Raw genomic sequence first — 20,382 nt, 5'->3', positions numbered from 1 at the left:
GGGCATCGGAAGTTTATTTCCTTTCGCGTGTTTATTTCCTGTCTTAAAAACCTTGGAGACGCTGCAAAATTAGAACTCCATCCTCAGTGTCAGACGCTCGTTGGACGTGTGTGACTCTGTCGGTGTGAACTGTCAGACTGGTTCACATGGAAAGATAAACCTGTGCGTCTGCCGCTCGTGCGGCTGCCGCTCGTGCTGCTGCTGCGCTTTGGTGTGAACTGGGAGTAACTCAAACATGTGAATGAATCAAAACACAACTCCAGGTCTGTTTTTGAGGAGGAAGCAGCATTTTAACCTGGTTTAAAGCTCACGAGAGTTAATTTTGCGCATAATAGGACCTTAAATGTCAAATTAATCAACAACTTTATTAATCCCAAAGGGAAATTCAGTTGGCACATCTCTGGTCACGCACAATATATAAATATAAATAATAAAGAAAAAGAAAGACACCAGACGTTCGAACCACAGAGCGTCAGGGACACAGGAACAAATTCACATTCCATTTAAAATCCTTATGGCAGAAGGAATAAAAGATTTGGTGTAGCGGTTGGTCTTTTGCTATGGGGTGACATAGCGCCTCCCAGAGGGCATCTTCACGAACTGTGAATGCAGGACATGGTTAGTCTGGCTCAGTGTGGCCTTAGTCTTTTGTAACACCCAATGTCTCCTCACAGACTCCAAATCCTCCGTCTGAACACCACTGATTTTGCTGCAAACTTTTACAGTCTGGTTCAGACTGTTCTTGTCTTTCACAGATAATCCATAAAACCAACAGATAAAAGAAAAGGTCAGCAAACTTTCAATAAAAGAATGATAAAAATTATTTAAAATATTAGACGATCCATTAAAAGAGCCGAGCTTCCACATCAAGTGAACCCGCTGCTGTCCTCGTTTGACGATGTGCTCAGTGTTCTTATCAAACCTTAGAGAGGAATCAAACACAGCTCCCAAGTACTTATAAAACACTTCAAAAACACTTCGTATCATTTTTTTATAATTCTTCCCGTGTGTTTTTCTTTCTTTTTTTTCAGGCTCAAAAACAGGAGTCCACGATCGAGACTTTACAAACCGAACTGGACCAGACCAACGAGGAGCTGGACAAATTAAACTCCGCTCACCTGGAGGAGCGAGCGCAACTCATCCACGACCTCCAAACGTGCGAACGCGAAATCGACAATCTCAAAGACGCGCTGAGCGAAAGAGACAAAGAAATCGCGACCCTCACCGCCAACATGACGGAGTACGCCGACCAGATCGCCGAGCTGAAGCAGGAGATCAGGCTCAAAGAACAGAGTCTGGTCCAGGTCGAAAACGCGCTGCAGAAGTCCGAGCGAGACGCCATGGTTCTGAGAGAATCGCAAACGTCGGACCAGCAAGTTTTGAATTCTAAAATATCGGAAATGGTCGAGAAGATTAAGGAATTTGAGGTGGAACTGAGCAAAACGAAAGATGAGAGAGACGCGAAAGGAGCGGAAGTAGAGCAGCTGGTTAAACAAGCCGATAAAGACAAGAAACTGATCCAAGAATTAAGATCAGATGTTCAAAAGCAAACGAACAGTCACCGCAACCATCTCTCTGAATGTGAAACGCACATCAACTCACTTAAGGAGCAATTAACATCTGCTCATGATAAGTTAAACGAGGAGATTTCAAAGTTGAATTCCAGTCAAGGAACGCTGCAACAGAAAGAGGAAATGTGGGAAAATGAGTTAAAATCCTACAAAGACGAAAATAATTCACTTTTAGCCCAAGTGGACAAGTTTAACTCAGAAATTAAAACTCTCAGTGACGATTTTAAGGCAAAACTTGAGATTATAACGACGCTCGAGAGAAGAATCGACGAGGAAAGGACAAAATATAATTCAAAATTGCAAGAACGGGATTCGGAAAACCTGAAGATGAAAAGCGAACTGCAGAGTAAGTCGGAAAACATGTCCAAACTGAAAAACGCATTGAAGAATTTGAAAGCAGAAAAGGGTCAGCTGCAAGAAAAGATGACGAGCTTGAATCAGGAGTTTGATTTGGACAAACAAAAGTTAAATCGGGAAATTCAAGATCTCAGAGAAATTAAATCTAAGCTTGAAAACGAAATCGCGCTGCATCTTGGAGCAATATCGGAGCTCAACAACGAAAAAGTCGGTTTAAACGCGAAAATAACCCAACTCGATGCAGCAAACTTGGAAAACGCAGGAACTATTGAAACATTACGAAAGGAAAACGAGGATCTTAGAATTCAGACAGGCGATTTGAACAAAGTTTTGGAGCAGAGCACGCATTCGAATTCCGAAATTTTACTCGCCAAAACGAACGAGTGCACCCACCTCAGCCAGGTGCTACGAGAGAAGGAGGAGGAGATGGCGAGACTGCGAGATAAAGTGGACGGTTTGAGTTCTAAAGTTGGGAATCTCGAGCGCGAGCTGACCGAGAAAGACGGCTGCATTTCTGAACTTAGAAGCAATTTGGATGAGCTGCAGAACCGGAGGAAGCAACTCGAAGAATCCCTGTCCAAAATGGAGCAACAAGAAGAACATGTCAGATCGGAATTGTGTCAAAAAGACGCCGTTTTGACAGAAAAGCACGCCGAAAGTTTGAAATTCTCGAACGAAATCGCGAACCTGCAGAATGTTATATCTAAGCTAGAAGGCGACAACGACTCAGTCAATTTGGAAAACGCAAATTTTCGCAAACGGATCCACGAAAAGTGCGAGGAATTCCAAAACTTGACCACACAATTCCGGAAGCAGAAAGAAGAGTTGGACAATGCGAATGGTTTAGTGCAATCTCTCCAGTCCCAAGTTGGTTCGATGGAGGAGGATTCAAGAAAACTGCAGTCGGAACTTGAAACCAGCAGAGCAGAATGTGTGAATTTGCAAAAACATATGGAATCAACGATGGCTGAAAACCGGAATCTCTCCAGCAACGTGGAATCCAAAGACGCAGAGCTTGCCCAGGCCGCTGAACGACACGCGAACCTAACCGCGCAAGTCGGCAAACTCGTGGAAGACAATAAAAGACTTGAACAAGACTTAGAGCGAAACTCGAGAGAAATCGATGCGCTTAAAAATGAGCGAAGTTCATTACAAGAGCAGGTTTTGAGCGATAAAACGGTTATCGAAGGGCTGGTGAAGGAAAAAGACGACATCACGTTAACCATCGTGAAGCTGAACAAGGCACTGAACGAAAACGAAATCTTGAATTCTGAGAAAACGAACGAATGCGTGAATTTGCTGAGAGAGAAAGAAGAATTTGCGCAGGGTTTACAAAAAGAAATCGGCGAATTAAAAACGGAAATTGATCGATTAAACGGCGCTCTGTCAGAATCCAAGGACCAGCAGCTGCAGGTGGAAGATACGGTTTCGATGCTGCGAGAACAAGGCGCCGCTCTGAAGTCCGCGCTGATGGAGAAAGACGCGATGCTGACCCAGAAAACGGACGAAATCAAGCGACAAAACGAAGTTATTTCGACGATGCAGAAAGATCTAGATTCGCTTCGTGAAGAGAGTCGGCAAAAGACGAGAGACATCGAGCAAAAAGAGCTGAGTTTAACTGAAATGAGCAAAGAACTACAACACCACAAAGACGAGTTGGACAAAAGGAACGAGTCTGTTTTGACGCTGAGCAGCCAGCTGGGCGTCATGAACGAGAACGCGGTCGAGATGGAATCAGAGTTGAATAACTTGAAAGCAACGATGGAAAAACTAGCTTCCGAAAACGCGCAACTGGTCCAAGACGCAGAGCGAAACAAAACGAAGCTGGTTGATTTCGAAGATGGCGTCCAAGTTTTGAAGGAGCAAAATTCAAGCTTGAAAACTGAACTGCTGAAAAACGTAAATGAGCTGGAGACGCTGAAGGCGGAAATAGCGAATTATCGAGCGGCAGTGAAAGAAAGCGAGACTAAAATGACGTCTTTATCAGATGAGCTTAAGTTGGAAAGAGAGAGGCTTAGTCAGACAGAGCAGGGCAACGAGGAGACGCTCAAACAAAAGCAAGATCTGGTTCAGAATCTAAACACTAAAGTTACTGAGCAGCAACGTGAGTTACAACAGAGGAACAGTGAGAATGAGAAACTGGTAGCGCAAGTTTTAGAATTTCAAAAAACAGTTCAGAATCTTACCTCGGAATCACAATTACTGAAAGCGTCTTTGGAACAGAAGGAAAAATCAAGTCTGGAATTGGAAAACGCGTCTTCTGCAACAGTCAAGAAGCTGAGTTCAAATCTGCAAAACAAAACGGTTGAATGCGAAAGCTTAAAAGAACGGATTTCCAGTTTGGAGGAGGCGACGAGAAAGCTTCAGGAAAGTCTCCAGGGGCAAGTTTCCGAAACGCAAAAACTGCAAAAAGCGTTGGGAGAGAAGGAGGCCGTTTTAGCCGAGCAATCCAAAAACATCCGGATGAGAGAAGACGAAGCGTTGATGTATAAATCGCAGTTCGTGGAAAGCACAGAGTTGGTGTCAAAGTTGCAAAGCGAATGTGGGAACTTGAGAAAGGAATCTGAAGAAATTCAAAGTGCCTTTAAAAATCTGCAAGACAAATACGCTGCACACTTAGAGGAGCTACGAAGCGTCAAAGATCTACTGTCACAAAAAGATGACGCTGTTCTTAGTTTGCAAAAGTTACTCGAAAACGGATCGAGTGAACAACAAAATGCTCAAAGTACGATAGAAAAACTAAAAAACGAGTTGGCGGACGTCTATAAACAGCTAGAAAACGCGCAAAAGGCCGGCGCCGCGCTGGTCGAGGAGAAGGACGCGGCGCTCGCATCGCATCAGGAGAACGTGGAGAGGCTCACCGTGGAGGTAGACAGGCTGAAGTCGCAGCACGTTCAGGTGGTGACCCAGATGGACGCGCTGACCGGCAACATCGAGCAGCGGGAGATGGCGCTGCACGCGATCAACAACCAGTACGCGGCGCAGGCCAAGCACGCGGCGCAGCTGGTGGCGCAGATTCAGATTCTGGAGGAGCAGAACACCAAAGAAAAGGAGGCCTTCGGCAAGGAGAACGCGAAGCTGCAAGACCGGGTTAGGAAACTCGTCCAGGAGAAGGAGGAGTTGTTGACGAAACGGAAAGAAGCCGAGGAAAGTAAAACGCAAAAGGAGCGAGAGTCGAGCGACGCGGTGAAGAGGCTGACGGCCGAGAACGAGACCCTGCAAGCTAAGGTCAGTGCACAGAACGACGACGTGGTAAAACTGAAAGAAAATATTGTTAAGCTAGAACAAATTTTGCAAGATTCTGAGAAAGAGTGGCTTCTAGTTTTAGAGAAAGAAAAGCAAGATAAGAACTTGATGGCAGAGGAGCTAAAATGTGTTGAAAATGAGATTAAGTGTAAGGACGTTAAAGTTACCGCGTTGAAAGAGGACTTGGATAGTTTGCAAGAGAAGCTGGCGGAGGCGGCGCTGGCGGTGAAGCAAGGGTCAGAGCGACTTGTAGCTACAGAACAAGAAGCAGCCGCATCAAAAAAGCAGCTAGAAAACGTCTTAGCTTTGATACAAGAAAAAGACGACGTTAATAATCATTTACAGCAGATGTTTGAGAGTGTCGAAGGTGAGTTGCGGAGACTGACCAACAGAAGCGACAAAAACGACGATCCGAAAGAGAAGAGCGCGTATTTACTCGGTTTGGTTAAAGATTTGGAGCAAAGTTACACTTGTGAAATTGATGCCTTAAAGAGGACTCTGGACGACACGACGGAGAAGTTGAAAAATACAGAAAGCAACGTTGAAAAGGGCGATTTTGAGAAGGGTCAGCAGATTAACGTACTGCAAGAATCGCTAAACCAAGTGCAAAGACGACTCGACGGCGAAGCGGAGAAGGTCCGAGAAGCCGCGGAGAAGTACGCATTGCTGTATCGGGACGTGAAAGCAAAAGACGAACATATAAACCGATTGGAAGTCCAGATTACGCAACAACAAGAGCTACTCGCGGCTCTAAGTCAACAACTGAAGGAGAAAGACGTGTCCATCGCACAAGTTATCGAATCGGCTGCGAACGAAAGGGTTAAATTTACGGAAGAAATTGCAGATTGGAAAGAACAACTGGAAAAATCGCAAAACGAACTCAGGGCGTCTGCGGAAAAGAGCCAAAGGGAAGCAGATTCAGCAAATTTGGAGACGGATAAAAAGATCGAAGAGTTGAAAACTGAATTGGCGCGAACGACGAAAGAAAGGGACGCGGCGAAGAAGAAATTGCAAGCGGCGCTGGTCGTCCGAAAAGAATTAATGAAGAAAATCGAAACGTACGAAAATGTGGACATTGTTGGTTATAAAAGTGAATTGTCGCAGTTGAGTGAACGGTTGCAGGAGCTGGAAAAACAACTTGAAGAAGGACAGAGAAAATACTGTGAAAATATTGATCAGAAAGACAAAGAAATCCAAGAATTCCAAGCTAAAATAGATGGATTTGAGCTGGAAATACAACATTTAAAGGCAGAGGTGACTAATAAGGAATTATGTCTCTCTGAAAATAATTCCTCAATCCAGCTCCTACAAGCAAATCTCTTAGAAAAGGACAATGTATTTGAACAAGAAAAAAGCAGTTTAATTTGTCAACAAAACATAGAAATCGGAAAACTCGAGACAGAAATCCAAAATTTGAAAACGGCACTAGAAGACAAAGATCAGCGCCTGGTTGACGCAACGCAAAAAGTGGACGCAAATAGTTCCACAATTGAGCAACTTAAAGCGAATCTGACCGAGCTACAGGAAGAAAAACACATCTTGATGCAAAAATCGGAAGAGCTTCAAAGCGAAATCAAAACTGCGTCCGCTGCGTCCGCTTCTGTCGCTGAATTTGAGAGCGAAATGGCCCAGGTGAAGAAAGAGAAAGCCGTGCTGCAAAAGAAGGCGCAGGCGGCGATGTTGGCTCGCAAAGAAACGGTTAAGAAATCGCAGGAAAACGAAAAGAAACTGATGCAAGAGCTCGCGGAGGTGAAGGAGGAATACGGCAAACTCACACAGCAAAACGATGAGCTGAACGCAGCGAGGGAAAACCTGGAACGAAAAGTGGACGAAATTCAGAAATTATCAAACGCGTACCAAACTGAACTTGAAGATTTGAAGCTACAATTTGAGGCGAGAGAAAGTAGTTTGCAAGAAAAGGAAAGCCAATGTCAAAACGAAGTCGCATCGCTGAGACGACAAGCGGAGGAGACGGAGAGAATTGTACAAGAACTGAAATTACAACTTCAAGTAAAAGAAAGTCAGTGCCAAACTTTGTCAAACGAGCAAAGTGAACTCGCGGCGCTGAAAGAAAAAACAGATTCGTCCTTTTCAAACGAACTGGAAGCTTTGAGACGACAAGCGGAGGAGAAAGAGCGGAGTCTGAGCGATTTCCAAACGGCGCTCGACGAGAAGGACGCCCAGTGTGCTTCTTTACGAAACGAACTGCAGCGAGTCAAAGCAAATCTGGACGACGTGTCTTCAACCTGCGCGAACGAACTGCAACTCTCGAAGCGGCAAGTCGAGGAGAGAGAGAGAAGTCTGCGGGAACTTAAAGCGGCGCTTGAAGCTGCAGAAAACCGATGTCAAACTTTGTTAAGCGCGCAAAGTGAACTGGAACGCCTCAAATCGAAAATGGAACACGCGTCTCTTGAAACGGCCAAAAAGGATGAAGATATTGTCGTTTTGAATGAACAGGTTGAAGAACTAAAATCAAGACTTACAAAATCCGAAATCGAACTGGAAAAAGCGCAAAAACAAGCAGGAAAATGTAAAAACTCTGGAAGAACAACTTGAAATCTTGAAACGGCAACAACTGGAAGCGAATGAAGTTGGAAATCAAGAAAATAAAATACTACTGGAAAAATATGACCAGCTAAAAACTGAGCTTGACACGGCACTTTCAGAATCGGAAATGGCGCGTCAAGATTGCAATCGGTTACGGAGGAATTTTGAGATGGAAAAAGAAGAAAAAGAGAGACTGACCGTAGAGACGACTTCGCTCAAGATGCAGCTGGTCGACGCAGAGAAACAAATCGAAAAAATTGAAGAAAGAGCAAACATTGACCTGATAGTAAGTGAAAAAGATGAAGTAATCTCCCAAAAATCCGCTGAAATTTTTGTCATTCAGAAATGCTTAGAAGAAACGCAGCGAGACAGAGAAGTTATCGCCGCAAAACTTGCAGAAACAAGTCAAAATTGTGCGAAATTTTCAAAAGATTTGGAATTGGAGAGACGAGAGAAAGAAAACGCGCTGGGATTATGCGACAGATTTAAACGGGAGACGTCGTTACTCGAGATGCGACTGAACGAGTCCCAAAAGCAGAACGCGGAACTTCAAGAAACGAGCAAGAACAAAGAAGCGGTTGTCTCGGAACTGTCTGAGAAGAAGGAGCTCATAGCGGCGCTTGAAAAACAGCTGGAGGAACAAGTTAGAGTACGTGAGGTTGCAGTTGAGAAACTGAAAATTGAGACGACCGAAGTGCAGAAATCTACCGAAGACTCCGCTAAAATGAAGGAGATGGAAAACAAAATGAGTCAGCTGACAAAAAAACTGCAAGCGGCTTTGTTGTCACGGAAAGAACTCATGAAGGACAATGCAAAACTCAAAGAAGACATGGAATCGCTGTCTTCAAAATATGATGCGAAAGAGGTGGATTTTCAAGCCGTAGAATCGTCAAATTCGAATCTAAAACAACAGAATTCCGACTTGAAAAATTCTCTGGAGATCCTCAGCAAGGAGAACAACGATTCTAAGGTGGAGTTGGAAGCGATTCTTGCTGATAATCGCAGCTTGTCCGCCGCTTGCGAAAGTCTCAAGCAAACAATCGAAAATATTACGCAGCAAAAGCGAGCGTTTTCGTGCCAGCTGGAATCGCTTAAGGATTCGGAAACGGAGGAGCTGACGAAATGGAAAACGAAACATGCGGAATTAAAGCAGGAATACGAGTCGCTGCTGCAGGCGTACGAAAACGTGAGCAGCGAAATGGACAAAATGAGACAAGTTTTGGAAGGAGCGAAGCGCGAACGGCAAGAAGCGCTTCGCAAAAAACATAAACTGGAAATGGATTTGGAAAACTTGGAAAAACAGATTAGAAATATGGAAGAGGAGAATGAGAAGCTGAGAGATGGGATGCAAGGGATTTCTCAGGATAAAATCAGAAGAATTACAGAACTGGAAGAAGACAGTAAAAGAATTGGACGATTAGAAAGCGAAAACACAAGATTTTTGGAGACGATTGAAGATTTTAAGAAAAAAGTCGACACGTTGGAGAAGGAAAAACAGAAGTTGGTTGAAAATCTAAGCGAAGTGAATTCTACTTTGGAAAACCAGCGGCAAGAGGCGAAACTGTACGCGGAAAAGATGCAAAACAAACTGGACGAAGCTTTAGATTTGAACAATTCTCTCACCGTGCGAATCGAAACTCAAAAAACAGAACTGGGCGCTCAGATTGAAATCAACCAAATTCTGCAAAACGAAAAACAAAACTTGATGGAACGAATTGATAGAATACAGAACGACCACGAAGCGGAATTGGCAAACAAAGAGGAGGCCATAAGAGAGTTGAACGAGCTGATCGCCGAACACACAAAAGAGAAGATTAGTTTGAATGAAAAAGTTCGTATCCTTGAAGACGACAAATCCCTTCTGCAGGAGGAGCTGGAGAATGCGCAAGAAACATCAGACAAAGTCAAGAACGAAAATGAATATTTGGAAACGGTTATTCTGAAAAATTCTGAAAAAATCGACGAGCTGACGGAGTCTATAAGTACGATGCAGAGCCAGAGCGCGCAGTTGTCCTCGCAGCTCACGTCAATAAAGGAAATGAGCGACAAAATCAGGCAGGAGAAAGAGCAGGAGCAGATCAAACTGGTGAAAGAATTTGAGGAGAAACTTAAAACGATGCAAAGAGGAAACGAAGGATCCAAAAATGTCAAAAAGGAGCTGCAGGAATTACTGAAAGAAAAGCACCAAGAGATAAATCTGTTGCAGCAGAACTGTATCAAGTCTCAAGAGGTCATACTAAACCTGGAAAGTGAACTCAAAGCGTCCCAATTAAAGTTTGAGCAATCGAGCAAAGACCTTAAACAACATGTTGAAAGGATATCCAACTTAGAAGAGAGAAAAAAGCAGCTTGAAAATGATCTGACGACCTGCAAAAGTCTTTTAAACGACGCAAAAGAGAAGATATCGAGATTTGAGGCTGAGCGCGAGCAGCTAAGAATTCAGCTGGAGCAAAGCAAAAGGAGGGAGCAGGAGAAGCTGTCGAAAAATATCGAAGAAGTTGATTTGTTCGTCGAGAAGAACGTGTTACAGCAGCAAATTTCAGATCTCAAAACGTTAAGCAGCAGCGAGAGCCAAAAGGTGATGGAGTTACAGCGTAAAATTGACTCGCAAGAACTGCAGATGAGCGTTTTAAAACGAGACGCGGAGACGAAGGAGGCGAAACTGAGCGCGCTGGAGTCGGCGGGAAGCGGAGGCGATGCTGCTAAAACGTGGAACGATTTGTACCAAAAAGCACTGAGCGAAAAGGACAACCAACTCCTCGAACAGGGATTCGTCATAAAGCGATTCCTGGAAGAGACGCGATTGAAGGACAAAGAAGTGAACGAGTTACGGGTGGCGAAGTCGAAACTGGAGCGGGCGATAAACGAATACTCAGTGGCGGCCGCTGCGCACCAACGACAGCTGTTTGTGATGAGCGCCAGCAACGCCGAGCTGACCGAAACGCTGGAAACGCTGACGGTGCAGGTGAACGAGCTGACCGCGCAAGTTGAAAGGATGGAGCGGGATAGAAACGCCTTGACCAAACAGGTCGTCGATAAGGAAGATGCGGTTTCTCAAACACAGCTCAAGTTGGAGCAGGTGGAAAAGCTGTACAGCGAAGCCGAAGCACAGTTGAGTTCGTTACAAGCGCAAAATGATAAACTTCAAGTGGAGTTTGACAAGCAAGAAGGTATAACTCAACAGCTGAAGGTTATTCTCCAAAGCAAAAACTCTGAAATCTCGTCTTTACTGTCGTGCAAAGAGGGGCAGATGTCCGGGTACCTGGAACAACTCCAAGCGAACTACCAATCGCAAATGTCCGTGTATGAAGACAGACTGACCTCAGCGCGCTACCAGAAGGAAAAAAACACCAAAGAAATACGAACTCTCGAGGCAAAAGTCAAAAGTCTGCAGATTCAAGTCGGAAAAGCGGTTCAGGAGAAGAACTCCATGGCGGTGAAGATGGAGTCGTTCAAAAACTCGCTGGTCTCTTTGCAAAACGAAAGGGAGAAGCTGATGTCGGAATATAAACTTCTGGAAGCGAAAAGTAAGGTGAGCTTATCGACTAAAACGGGAGGAGAAGGAGGAGCGACCAAAGGTTTGAAACACGAAATTCGGAAGCTTCTGCACCAAATGGACGACTTAAACTCCGAAAACGCGATGCTGAGAGCGCAGCTGGTTCGCTACAGAGAAGACCTGAACCAAGTCCTCTCCTTGAAAGACAACCAGCTGAAAATTTTGCTCAAAAAACAGCAAGATACAATCAAACAACTCGAAAATGACAAGATGGCATCTGAAAAGCAAATCCGAGAAGCCAGATTGGACTCGGAAAAAAGAGAAGAGCTGAACGAGACTTTAAAGACAGAAATTTCCAAACTAAAAAGCCAAATTTCGAAACTGGAGCACGACCGTAAAGAGATGACAACGTCCAACGAAGGGAAAGTGATCGTGGATTTGCAGAACGCGGTCGTGGCGAAATCGGCGGAATGCAACGATCTCCAACAAAAACTTACAACTGAGAAAAACCTGAAAGAGGAATTGAGAACAAAACTGCAAAAAATTGAAAATGAGACTGACAAAAAGCTAGCCGAAGCCGAGGATAAGTACAACGGTGAACTGGATAATTTTGAACGCGAGGTGAATTTGATGCGAAACGAAAAAGAAACGGCCGACCAGAGAGTAGCCGAACTCGCCAAGGATTTACTCGAACTGGAACAACAGCTTTCCGACGCCAAAACGCAAAACGGCGATTTCAAAACGCAAAACGAATCCTTGTGTAAAGCCATGGCCGCTCTGCAGAACGACCGCCACCAGCTCATCGAAGATTTCAAGACCCTGAGAATCCGATACGACGACGAGCTGAGGGAGACCCAAGCGAGTCTGAAGAAGATGGAAAACAAATTTACAGACGCGACCTCGGAGCTGGCCGCTCTCGCGAAACAGCGCGACGTCCTCGTGCACAAACTCAAGGCGTTGGAAAGCAAAGACGTCCAGAACGAGATCAACCGACTAGTGGACGAGCTCGGCAAGGCGCTGTCCGAAAAAGAGGGAGAGGTGACGCGGTTCAAAATGGAGAACGAATCCTGTAATCGCCAGTTGTCCGCTTTTTCCAAGTCCATGGCCAGTCTCCAGAACGACAGGGACCGGCTGGAGGAGGAGCTCGCCGGGGCCAAAAGGGACGCTGCGGCGGCCCCCCCCGTCGACAAAAGCAGTGCCTTACAGCTCGAAAACAAGGGGCTGGTAAGTCCTCGGATTTGGAGGAAAAAAATGTGAGTTTGTTGAGCTTTGCTTGTAGCCTGGTCAACCGCACAGTTCAGAGTGGGTTTAGACTTTCATTACAGCATTATTATGATTATGTTTTCAAACGGTAATAAACGGGGAAGTAACAATATCGAAATCTTGCAATATTAATCTCACAGGAAGATGCTTTTTGTTAGAACAGTATTTTTTCTTTGTGTGGAGTTTGCATGTTCTCCCTGTGTCTGGGTGGGTTTCCTTTTTCCTGCGTGAAGTCGCCCCCGTCAAACGCAAACCGAGACAAAGAAAACTATGTCAGTCCTTTGTGCTGCTTTAGTTTTTGAAAAATTAACGATTATTTTACAGGTCAAAATCGAGTTCACCGCAGCCCCCAGTAAACTTCAAAATGCTCTAAAACGACACAAAATAGAGTCAACCGTTCGCGCTTTGCTTGTGCTGTAAAGTTTTGTTTTGTTTTTGTGCAGTTCTGGTTCTTAAAATATGAACGGTTTTATTTTGGGCCGATGACTATGGAAGGTAATTTGTTCCATCACATTTTGAATTTTAAATATGACTGAATTTCTCACTTTGAATTTTTTTAACTCTGAAAAAAGATGTTTGAAATATTTTTATTACGAATTTTAGTGGCTGAAATTTGAAGTTTACTTTCAATTCAAAATGAACAATATTTTCTAGCCCTCAAATTCGCCAGTCGAAATTCAGAACTTAAAATTCGCAGTGAAAAATTTCGCAGCAAAGGCCCAAGACGCCGAGGCAGAAGCAATCGATCATGTGAGCGAGGAGGACAGAGGCTGTTTCCTATTGGCTGTTCTCATCTGTGGGCGGGGTTTACACTTAAGAAATCAAAGAGATGAGGTTTTAATGAGGTTAATTTTGACCAATCAGATCGCGTCACTGCAACATTTCCTGTTTCTTACTAAGTTCGATCGGATCCTTTTGGATCGATCGCTTCTGCCTCGGCATCTCAGATCTTTACTGTGAATTTTCTTCACAGCGAATTTTACACTCTGAATTTTGACTGTTGAATTTGAAGGCTTGAAAGTATTTGTGCTGAATATTTAAAAGGTGATTTATTTATTTTTTTTGTATTGAATTTTATACACTGAAAATGTGCACTTAAAATTCAGCAAACAAAAATTCATAATAAAAATAATTCAAACATGTTTTTTCAGAGGAAAAAATTTCAAAGTGAGAAATTCAACAGCGTTTAAAATTCAAAATCTGATGAAACAAAATATCTTCCATAGATGACGTCGTCCAGCCCCTCAAAATGTGAAACAGCCTCAAAACAGGAGAAAATTAAACGAAACGTTTGTATTTTGTTTGTGCTGTGGCACTTTTCACTTGTGCGAGTTTATTTCTAAAATTATTATTATTTTTGCGGAAATTATATGACGTCATTTCCGCAGCAACAAAACTAGAAAACTGCAGCAAACTGAAGAGAAACGATCTGAGGCTGTGGTCTGTATCAGTCTGTAGTAATTTGCTTTTGATTCAAATTTTATATAAAAATACAGACCTGTCAACAGCCTCAGATCGTCTCTCTTCACTAGTTTTGTGGAGTTTTGCCGTCAGCGCAGCGGAAATGACGCAGAATAATAATAATTTTAGAAATTAAATCGCACAAATGAAAATCATCACAGCTCAAAACAGCACAAACCAGGCTGAGGCTGTTTCACTTTTTGAGGGGCTGAACGACGTCATCGGTCCAAAATAAAACTGTTCGTATTTTCATAACCAGAATCACACAAAACAAAACTTTTTGCAGCACAAACGAAACACAAATGACTGACTCCATTTTGTGTTGTTTTATTTCGTTATGAAGCTTCCGGGAGCTGCTGACCCTAATTTCACCTATAAAAGAATTGTTAATATCTTAAAAACTAAAGCAGCACAAATGAAACTGTTTGCAGCACAAACGACTGACATAGTTTTTGTGTTTACATTTGATGGGGGCCAACGTGACGAAGGTGTTTCCTGTCGGTGCTCTGGTTTCCTCGTCAGGCCGGCGCCCCCTAGTGCCTCCACTCAATTTCATTTCTCTCCAGCGACTTGATCAGGAATCAGAAAACACTAGATCAAGAGAGTCAAACTCATTTTGTTCCGGGCGTCGTGTCCAACCGACTTTGATCCTAAAGGGGCCGGATCAGAACTCAAGTCATATAAACCCCAAAAATAACAATAAGTTCAAATATTTGTGCAGAGAAACACAAATCTATTACAGAAATCTTTTTTAATTGATGAACTCTTTCTTTTACAAAATATTATAATATTATGAACAACCTGAAACTTTAAGAAAAATACAATTTCAACACAAAGTTTGAACATGAACTTGTCTGTAAACAGGAATAAGTCCATTTTTGTTGTAAAATCCTGCACTCGGCTCCACTTTTCTCATGTTGGACATTTTTCTGATGAGGGTGTCACGGTCAACAGTCAAAACGATCGTCCTTTAAGAGCGTTTGGAAAGAGACAAGTCTTCATTTGTGCTGCTCTGGTGGGAGGGGCCACGTACAGAGACGCTGGAGACGCTGCTGTGATAAACACCACAGAAAATTAACACCATTTTAATAGAAAATAGAATTAAAATATTTTAGTAGAAAATTGTTGGAGGGCTGGATCTGGCCCCCGGACCGTATGTTTGACACCCCTGGTCTAGACAGTTCGCAAAAACCCCGGAAGTTGTCGACCACACACCGACCAATCAGCTGTGAGGCCATGACGTCGTGGTCGTTGCGTCTGTCTGTGTCCCTTTTGTGTTTCAGCACAACAGTAAACAAAGCGTCAAGACGGATGTCGACGAAGACAGACATTCTGTGTTGGCAATGATTCCCCCGAGGATTTTCACTTTATTTATTTATTTATTTATTTGAATGGGCCAGAGCATGTTAATGAACAAACATGACAACATGAATGTAAACACACCGGATTGTAGCCTAAGGCTAATTTCCATCCGTTGTCCCACTCTCTGCTTTGTTTGCTGTTGTGCCGGAAATCACTCGGACACCGCTGAGTGTTCCGGAGCATTACAGACGTCACGACCAAACTGCAGCGATTGGTTAAATATAAAAAATGTCCCCGCCTACTGTCGAGCGAACGAATCCTAACGCTGCGAGGCCACACGGTTTACACCAAGTGAAACCGACTTATGAATCCAGCTAAATCCTCAACCAAACCTCCATAGAGTTTAAAAAAAATGTAGGTAATAATAATAAATAATAATCCCAGTGACTAACGGCATTTTAACACAGCTCCACAGACTGTACACACAAGTGCTCCAGTCAAATGAAGCTCATCGAGGCTAACACTGAACAAACAGAGCAAAGGATCATGGTCGACGTAGTTCCCTTTGCTTCCCACCACAGCAACAAAACGATGTATTTTAGCCCCAATCGGGTAATCGCTTAAATATGATCTTTAATATTGTGATTTTACGATATTGTTACAACCCAAAATAATTCATGTTTAGAATTATCGGAATCAAAATAATTTAATTTGTGTATATAAATTGCAGAGTTGTTTGTTTTCGCGGTTGGCCAGGCTGTTTGCGCTGGTGCACGGTCATCTTGGTTTGGCTCATCTTGGTTTGGCTCATCTTGGTTTGGCTCATCTTGGTTTGGCTCGTTTTGGGTTTTTGCTTTGGCTCCTCAGATTAGATTCTGCTCATGTTTTTTTGCATTTCTCTGGATGTTTTCGGTGGCATGGTTCATTACATTTATTTTTGCATTTTTTTGTTTTTGTTTTGTTTTTTTTTCCATTTTTTGTCATGGTGTAAATCTTAAAGCTCTGATCTGTTCTGATGTTGTTTCATCGTCACAAACCCGGAGTTGTGTTTTGTGTCATTCACACGTTTGACGCACAAACCTGCACATTTAGCACGAGTTCTTCTACATACAGGAAGTGCTCCACTGTGTTTTTAAACTCCACACACCTTCACTGGAATCATTCATTTGGTTTCACGTTGTTTTTCCGACATGTCGCTCTTTACACACTGACGTTTAATTGTCGGAGCAGCAGCATAAACATTATTTTTCAAGCTTCCCACTTTTTTTTTTTTCCATTGTCGGAGTAGCAGCACTTTACTATTTTTCAAACATTTCGGGAATCAGCTGGAATGTTCTCCTGTAAAACCAAAATTATTCATTATTTGTCTCCAAAAAACAAAATGTAAAAACAGATAATGATTCGTTTTTTCAGTTTTCAGTTTTGTGTTTAAATGAAAAATGTAAAAAAACAGATAATGGACTCAACCAGAACTAAACCTGGTCCCAGTCTCAGTCCCGGTTCCGGTCCTGATCTCCCGACAGTCTATCCGGACGCACCTCCGGGCTCATCCTGACACTCAGTCCTGGTTCAGTCCTGATTCAGTCCTGGTTTAGTCCTGGTTTAGACCTGGTTTAGTCCTGGTTCAGTGCTGGTTCAGTCCTGGTTCAGTCTTGGTTTAGTCCTGGTTTAGTCCTGGTTCAGTCCTGGTTTAGACCTGGTTCAGTCCATTATCCGTTTTTTTCATTTTGGTTTTGGAGACAAATAATGAGGAAAATATATATTTTTTCGTTTTCTTATTTTTGCTTTTATTTTGAAATCTGAATTTTGAACGAACGACACACAAATTACTATTAATAAAGAGTCAGTCAAACCTAAATCAATCAGACAAGTCAATCAAATGTAAATGAAACAAAACACAAGTCCAGGTTTGTTTTTGACGAGGGAACGACATTAGAACACGACTTGAAGCTCACAGAGGTCGGTTTAGAGTGACTCAGGAGCTTTAAGTGTCAGTCGCCAAAGCATGGGAAGCTGCAGGTTGACATCAGTGTTTTTATTATTTGAAATGAACTTCATGTTTTTATAATTTGTGTTTTAAATGTTTTTTTGTTTTTTTTAGGAGGCAAGACGCAAAATAAACGACCCAGAGACAGGAGTTCACATCTCTCGAGAAGAAATGACTCCTTTGAGGTAAATGTGTAATTCTCACTGCGGAGAACATGTACGGTTTAAAGTCTCGGTACTGGATTTTTTTAATCTGGTTTGGTTCTATCTGTCCTCTGTGTGGTTCTATCTGTTCTCTGTGTGGTTCTGTCTCTGTGTGGTTCTATCTGTTCTCTGTGTGGTTCTGTCTCTGTGTGGTTCTGTCTGTTCTTAGACTGACTGTGAGCGCTGCCCCCTTGTGGTGGTTTAACAGAACACAGCCTTGACATTAGAAGCGTTTGGAAGAACCATCTGAAGACCATCTGAAAAATGACAAGAATTCACATTTTGCTCTGTTGGATCTGAAGAAGGTTCTAAGTTGTGCTTCAAAATACAAAGAGAAGAAATGGGAGTGAGACAAGAAACAATCTGAGTAAACAATTTATCGTAAACAAACATTAAACCGAAACAGAAACTGTTCATCAGCTGATCAAAAGTTTCCCAAATCTTCACAAAAAAGCGTGATTTTCTGTCAGGTCTCCAACTGTCACGACCTCCTGATGGGAAAGGCAAAAAAGCTTTTTCTGTTTGAACACAAGTCGGATTGTTGAGCTGCATCGGCCTTTTTAAACTTCTTAAAAGATCCTGAGGGTTATGGGAAAAAAATCAAGTGATAGACCCAAAAAAATGTCACCAGCCCAGAGCCGGAGGATCCAGTTGACCGTCCGTCCAGACACGGGACGATCCTCGGCCCAAATTACACTCGTCACTGGTGTCACCTGCAGTCCCATAACCATCAGACGGCAACTTTCAGAGAAGAAGAATAAAAAACGTCTTCAAAAACCTCGTCTCCTTCAACGGCACAAAATTTCCCATTTGGAGTTTGCACGAGACCAAACATGGGACACTGAAAGGTGGAAGAAACTTTTATTCTCTGATGAAAAAAACTTTTAACCTCGATGGTCCTGATGGCTTCCAGCGTGACTTATATGACAAGGAGATCCACCTGAGATGTTTCTACACGGCTCAGTGGAAGGGGCGCCGTCATGATCTGGAGGCTTTTTCCTTCAGGTCGTGCAGAGACGTCAAACTGCAGCTGGAGATGTGGAGATGTTTCAGGGGACGTCCCTCATGACTGAAGACCATCGTCTGTGTGGTGAGGACGACGCTGCAGGTCACAAAGCGCCTGACAAAGGACTTCTGCCCGAGAAATAACATCAGTCTTTTGAACCTCCTGCATGTTCCCCTCATCTAAATCCAACTGAGAACATTTGGGGTTGGATGACATGGGAAGTTTACAAAAATGGACACCAGTTCCAGTGGAGCCAACGTCACCACCTGGATCAACACGGAAACACTCGCATCAGGAACGGCCAAACCAATTTTTAAAGTGATTAACAAGAATGGAGCAGCTACTTATTACAGAGTCCTTTTTATTTCTATTGTAGGGTTTGTTTGGTTTTTTTTTGAGATGTGGTCTTAAACTTTTGGTCAGCTCATGAACATCCTATTTCAGTTTAACGTTTGTTTGCAATAAATTGTTTCCTCAAATTTGTTTCTTGTCTCACTCCCATTTCTTCTTTTTGCATTTCGAAGCACGACTTAGAACCTTCTTCAGATCCAACACTGCAAAATGTGAATTCTTCCAAATTTTTCAACTGGTCTTCAGTGAGAGTTTCTAGACTGGGAACAGAAGAGGAGCAGAGGTGAACCTTCCCTGATCAACCGCTCATCCAACCATGTTTTTTTTTTGTTTTCTTGTAGGTCCGAGCCACGAAAACCAGACACGCCTCCACCAACGACAGTAAGTTCATCATTCTGAACTTTTGTCCTATTTCATACTCGGGTTGTCAGAAATATTGGAAATCATGTGCTAATGCCATGCTGGACCCTCGTTTTTCACAGGTATCGATACTAAAAAAAAAAAAAAAAAAAAACTTTCCTGAAAGTCTTTAGAATGATCTGGAGCTGTATCAGACAGGGATGTATCAATAACCGAAATATTGTGATATCGTCAAAAGTCGTGGACCGTCACAATACATCGAATCACAAGTCTCTTTGTTTAAATGAAAAGTTTTGGTGCAGCGACAGCTAAAAAAAAAACAAAAAACTGAGGAACTACATAGACCATGATCCTTTGCTCCATTTCAGTGCAGACGACGAGAAGAAATAACAGTTCTAACACTTTTAACTCTTAGTTCTTTGGATTAAGTCTCGTCGAGGCATTTTAAGAGGAAAAAGAATATTAACAGTTTTGTTTTTGCCTCCACAAAATATCGCAATAAATACCGTATCGTGAGATGTATATCGTGAAAATATCGTGAGACCTGGATATCGTTACACCTCTAGTATCAGAACAAGTATAAGAGCACATAGACTAAGGCTGCGTTCAGTCTGCACCTGAAGTGACCCAAGTCCAATTTTTTGGCCCCATGTTCCTGTATCTGATCTTTTAATGTCTGAACCACACAGATCAGATTTTTTCAAACATGACCCAGGACACTTGGATCTGTGCTCCTGAAACTGATCCATATCTGATCTTTAACATGTGACTTCAGTGTGAACGGTTCATCCACCTACACGTCATCAACAAGACACAAACGTCACTATTCTGCACTGAAGTAGAGAAAACTGTTCATGATCCATGTGACTGAAGTGAAGCACATCTCCACTCACCACGTTTAATGTTCAAACTGGAGTCACATACAAGTCACATTTAACTGGAAATGTGAACGACCTCGAAAAAACATCAGATTTCACAAAAAAATCTGAATTGAGCGTTAAACCCTGCAGTTAAATGTGACTTGTATGTGACTCCAGTGTGAACATTAAACGGTCCAAAAGTGTCCCACATGTGACACTGGAGACACGACGACGTCAACCGCAGCGAGCGTCTCTGTGTTTACACAAGTTGTCCAAACATGGACGCAGCATCGAGCACCTGGAGATTTTAAAGTTCCTCTCGTACCGGAGCCACAACATGAACAACTGACTTGTTTTAAGGAGGAGATTGAG

At 42.9% G+C, this 20,382-nt stretch overlaps 1 protein-coding gene across 3 annotated transcripts in view; it reads left to right on the top strand.

Annotated features, from left to right (window-relative positions):
• The window catches only part of LOC110172058 (golgin subfamily B member 1-like), an 82,553-nt gene that overhangs the window by 52,877 nt on the left and 9,294 nt on the right, over window positions 1-20,382 (top strand). For 2 of the 3 annotated variants that reach the window (XM_055154875.1, XM_055154876.1), the window contains one exon: window positions 1,032-7,868. In XM_055154875.1, coding sequence (XP_055010850.1) covers window positions 1,032-7,730 — 6,699 coding nt within the window. In that variant the 3' untranslated portion in view covers window positions 7,731-7,868. Of the gene's footprint in view, window positions 1-1,031; window positions 7,869-17,344; window positions 17,416-19,131; window positions 19,172-20,382 lie in introns of those variants that run through there. The other variant, XM_055154877.1, reaches the window with a different exon arrangement.

The sequence above is a fragment of the Boleophthalmus pectinirostris genome, unplaced genomic scaffold, assembly GCF_026225935.1.
Source record: "Boleophthalmus pectinirostris isolate CB_2022bp ecotype Guang Dong unplaced genomic scaffold, ASM2622593v1 HiC_scaffold_19, whole genome shotgun sequence".
Taxonomy (NCBI): domain Eukaryota; kingdom Metazoa; phylum Chordata; class Actinopteri; order Gobiiformes; family Gobiidae; genus Boleophthalmus; species Boleophthalmus pectinirostris.
The sequence above is the reverse complement of the archived record's forward strand: the minus strand, read 5'-3'. Positions and strand labels throughout refer to the sequence as shown.